Source organism: Asparagus officinalis, chromosome 7 (assembly GCF_001876935.1).
Source record: "Asparagus officinalis chromosome 7, Aspof.V1, whole genome shotgun sequence".
NCBI lineage: Eukaryota > Viridiplantae > Streptophyta > Magnoliopsida > Asparagales > Asparagaceae > Asparagus > Asparagus officinalis.
In genome coordinates this window covers 150,833,587-150,838,698 of record NC_033800.1, presented here as the reverse complement: position 1 = coordinate 150,838,698, position 5,112 = coordinate 150,833,587, and the positions used below count along the sequence as shown (strand labels likewise).

Sequence of the window (5,112 nt, the reverse complement as noted above, 5' to 3'; positions counted from 1 at the left end):
AAGAGTAATAACGAGAAAAGAATATATTCATCGCAAAAAGGATTTCGCGAGAAATTATAATATTCATCGCAAAAACTTTTCTTGACCACCCAATCGTGAGGAAATGGTGACCAAAGTTTTTTCCTCGCCGACACACTATAGCGAGGAAATCTCGACTTTCAGCGACAAACTTGTTCCTCACGGATTAGTTTTTCTGTTGTAGTGTGTATTGTGTATTGACAATTGTGTAAGATTATAAACGTTTATCGGTGAGCGTTGAAAAACTGATTGTGTAGTAATTTTGAGATAGTGAACATTCTCCTCGAGGGTGAGGAGCGGAGACATAGGTCGTGGGTCGACCGAACTCTGTGATCATTTGCTTTGTGTTTGTGTTTGTCATTAACGCACTATCTCTCTTATATCTTGTGTTCATGTTTATATCGCCCATCTTTTAATTCTATATGCTTGCATTCATCACTTTATACATTATATTGCTAGGATATCATTAGTAAAGTTTTAATTTGGCATTAATATCGGATTAGATTAGTAAATACCATATTCACCCTCTTTAGGGTACTTTCAATATATTCACATATCAACTACTTTCTTCTCTTTTCAAATTGAAGCAAACTAATTCTTTAGGGTACTTTCAATATATTCACATATCAACTACTTTCTTCTCTTTTCAAATTGAAGCAAACTAATGAAAGTGACGGAAAGTAATTATTCTCCATATCAACTACTTTCTTCTCTTTTCAAATTGAAGCAAACTAATGAAAGTGACGGAAAGTAATTATTCTCCATATTTTTTGACGAAACAAACACGAAAAGTGCATTTTCATGAAAGTGAGGGAAACACGAAAAAGTAATGGGAAATTATTTTTAGAATGTGATGAAAAGCAACCAAACAGCCCCTAAAAGAGTTCTTAAAAAATGAGGAAAAACCCCATACAAACTCAACAAGCATGAGCTCTAACACTACTTTCTGCGAGTGTGGAGTCCCACGAACCAACTCGCATTAAGCTAATTAATCTGCTTTGATGCATATTTAACAATTTGTCTATCTAAATGTTCTCCAATATAGGACTAAATTTCACCCCATATAACAGCAAGTAAGGACCCTAAATATTGGATCTTACATCTTATAGTACACAACTTACACAGTAGGCTATAATTTTGTGTCACTCTTCATCAAACTCGGCAGGCGCAACTTGACGTTGATGATGCACCTTTTGCCTCCCGGCCGTCTGCCCTTTTCCACCAGCACCAAACCTTGTCTGCTGCTGCACCACCAGCGTTGACACCCTCCCTCCGAAATCTGTGGATGCCAGCAAATCCCCAACGACCCCGAGCTCGGGATACTCGTTCCACGCTGACAACCCCTCCGTCAACCTCGACTCCTTCCCCTCCCTCCGCCCGACTATCAGCAAACTAAACTGACTACTCATCGCCCGTATCACCCCCACTGTCCCCTCCCCGTCGATCACCACCTCCTCCCTATAAACCACCCGGTTGTCATCCACCATTCTTCTCCTAAACTCATCCACAATTGCATCGTCGAGCTTCATCTCCATCCCGCTATCTCTCAACTCCTTCGGCGGCCGGAACCTCACCAGCGTCAGCCCAACTGTATCGTTCTCCGCTATCCTCATCCCGTATGCCAAGGCCTCCCTGTCATCAGGCCCACCGAAGAAGTACACCGCTACACGGCTCATCGTCGCCGTGCTTAAAGTGGCAAGGACTCCTACCTGGAAAGTATCAATAACAGGTAGGAAACAAGGAGGTCTTAATGCACCATTAGCTATAAAAAGTGTGGATTAGTGTATACGGAGTTTAGCTAGAATCGTGTACACGAGAATTTATCTATTCAACTTTGTATCCATTCATTTTTGTTTGAGATTTGTGAATCAACTTAAGGCTATTTTGAATAGGTGTGCCTTGATGTGTATGGCATGCCAACACAAAATCTCAAAGCGAAATCAATAGATAAAAAGTTTATGGGATAGCTTTTCCTATCCATTTAAGTTGATTCGAGCTCAACTAGACTACATACTATAATCAACATTACCGAGCACGGGGCATAGTGGAGAACGTTGACATTGACGTTCTGGATGTTAGGATTGATGGACTCGATGGTCCCGTCAATAGCAAGGTGCTTGTGGAAAGGGAGGAGGACGAGAGCGGCTTTCTTGTCGAGTGCGAGGGAGCAGACATCGTCGTGCATTGTGGAGTAAGGGGAGAGGCAGACGAAGGGGAGGATGGTGACAGAGTTGTTGGGGTTTTGCTGGGAGAAGTAGTTGAAGGCGTTAACGATGTGGTCGGTCTCGGTGATGAGGTTGGAGCTCTTGTTGCGTTTGTAAGGGGCGAGGATGGCGGCAGCACGGCCTACAAGGTTGGTGAGGTGGAGGACGTAAATGCAGATGGGAGAGGAGGAGGAGGGGTGGGTGGATTCGAGGAGGGAGAGGATGGAGTTGACGTTTTCTTGGTGGTAGATGCAGGCCAGGATGCGGAGCTCGGCGCTGGGTTTTGTGTGCTGGACTGTACGGCGCTTGTAGGCGATGAAGCGGTCCTCAGGGCGGTAGATGTATTTGATGAAGGGAGAGGTGACCCCGCCAAAGATGATGACGGAGAGGATCAAGACGGTGAAAGCTTGGTGAGTGATCATCTGAGGAGCAAAAAAGAACGGTTGTCATGAACTTATATCATAAGTTTTTTTTTGCAAATAATATCAGAAAAATTTTGTTTAAAAAAACAAATATGGCAAACTCCATTCAAATTAGCAGAAAAATCCACGTAGCAGTGGCATAGCTAGAAATTCCAGCTTGACGGGTCGCTTCTATTTCTTATATTAGAAAAATATAAGACTAATGTATCAATAATCACTTTCGATAATATAAAGATTTTTTAAAAGAAAGGACATGTCTCAAATTTGAAAACCCTATTTTATTTTTTTGGTTTTGGTTTTTCTTTTCAAGTAATTCATGCCTCTGACAAAATACAAATGACACTTATTATACTATTTACTCTAAATTATGTAAGACTATTATTATAATATTTACTAAAAGTAATCTAGACTAAATTTGAATTTATTAAAGAAATTACAAAGAGAATTTAGTATTATCATCAAACGAAAAGACTATGAATATATGACAGACATTTTTCTCTATTTTAGAATCTAAAAGTTAAATAAATAGATGAAAATGGAACTTACAATAATCACTATATGTTGATCTCCAAACATTCTCTAATGGGAACTTTTTTTTTCACTTTTATTATTTCACTGCTTCAGAACTTTTAATATATTTTTCCGCACAACAAAGGTACAACATAGTCTTAGACCTAGCGGCAAATCTTTTTATATAAATAATAAAGAAACAATTCAAATCAGAGTAGAGATTTAACAACTGGTCCTCACTTATACATATATTAGCCAAACTTTGCAAGGAATTTAAAAATTGAAAATATATGGTCCCTACAATGTGGCTTGCATAGAAAATTTTGGCTACAGCCAAGGTGCAAATCACTACACTATGGTAATTAGAAGGTGGGGCCAAGGTGCAAATTATTTTTATACTCTAACTTAGAATATTGACACGTGTAAATGTACAAGCAAGTTATATTATAAACTTCTATCTAAATAATACTTGGTCCCGTGCATATCAATTATATTATATTATTTAATGTTTATTTATAGTATTTCGCATGATCAAAATAATAAGAATTTTTTTTAAAAGTATGTACACCTTTTATGACACCTTTGATACATCTAAAAATTATTCTTGTATCCTTCATTACAGGAATGAAATTGAGCTTAAAGTTAATATAACAGTTTATTGATCATTTATGATATGTCACTATCTAGATTACAATGTGTTGCATTTTGATTTTTTTTAAATTATAGGATTTTTAAAATGATCATGTGTGAAATTTTAAATTTGAGAAGAAGATCGATAAATGAAAATAATAGAATTTTCTAGAAAGAGAGGAATGAATTTAAATTTAAACTAGAGAAGAAGGAATTGAAATATGAAATCAATTGGACCTTCTAGAGGGGTGAGGGACGAAGAGATGAAATCCACGCCAATAAGCTATTGGCTAATAACCAAATTGCTCATCATCGTTTACTAAAATGATCTCTTTTCTTTAACAAATTGAAGGAATAGTTACTCATTCCTCACTTTTGCCTAACCTCACAATAAATTTTTATATAGTAATATAGATATTTTTGTGGATCGCATCCTGGATAAGTTTACACAATGCTAAAATTTTATGTGTTCATCCTAAATTGAGTAGCATTTTATTGGGCGTAAATCCATACGTATGAGTTAACTTAAATATTTGGTTGGTCAAGTCATATGATAATTTGACTTAAGTTAGTTTAAACTATAAGTGATTGGGTTGTACTTAAGACTTAATAATTCGTTGAATTGAAGAAGGTTAGTAAGTCATCACCATCTATGTGCCGAGTCCTTGAGAGAAAGGAAACAAAGAAAGAGATGGAGAAGGTAAAGGTCAGCTGAGAAACTCTGTTCAACATTCTATAGCATCTTAGAAATTTGGATCTTATGTGGATATTGTATTTGGAGCATGTGAAATATCTAGCGTTGTCCAAATAGCCCGGCTCGGCCCGGCTTAGCCCGGATTTTCGGGTCCGGGTCGGGAAAAATGTCTAGCCCGGACCCGGACCTAGGGTGCTCGAACTGGGACCGCGTCCAGGTCCAGGCCAAGCCGGGAAGGGCTCTGGGCCATACAGGATCGATTTTTTGTATTTTTTTTAATTTTTTGCTAAAATTTGATTAAAATTTTAGATCAATCTTATTATATTTATATAAGTAAGTATTAGTATATATTTACATATTAGTATATAGTTATATATTATATGTAAGTATATATAAGTATACATTAATGACCAAATCATACTAGTATATATATATTAATGAACAAATATATATTAATGATAATGTACACTTAAAAATATATATAATAGTATATATTTACATATTAGTATATAGTTATATATTATATGTAAGTATATATAAGTATACATTAATGACCAAATCATACTAGTATATATATATTAATGAACAAATATATATTAATGATAATGTACACTTAAAAATATATATAACTTTA

General features: G+C 36.4%; 1 protein-coding gene across 1 annotated transcript in view; it reads right to left on the bottom strand.

Annotated features, from left to right (window-relative positions):
* The window catches only part of LOC109846821 (cation/H(+) antiporter 15-like), a 26,370-nt gene continuing 22,145 nt past the window's right edge, over nt 888–5,112 (bottom strand). Inside the window, exons 4-5 of the mRNA XM_020416064.1 lie at nt 2,048–2,644; nt 888–1,727 (exon numbers count right to left, since the gene is read on the bottom strand). Coding sequence (XP_020271653.1) covers nt 1,161–1,727; nt 2,048–2,644 — 1,164 coding nt within the window. The 3' untranslated portion in view covers nt 888–1,160. The remainder of the gene's footprint in view (nt 1,728–2,047; nt 2,645–5,112) is intronic.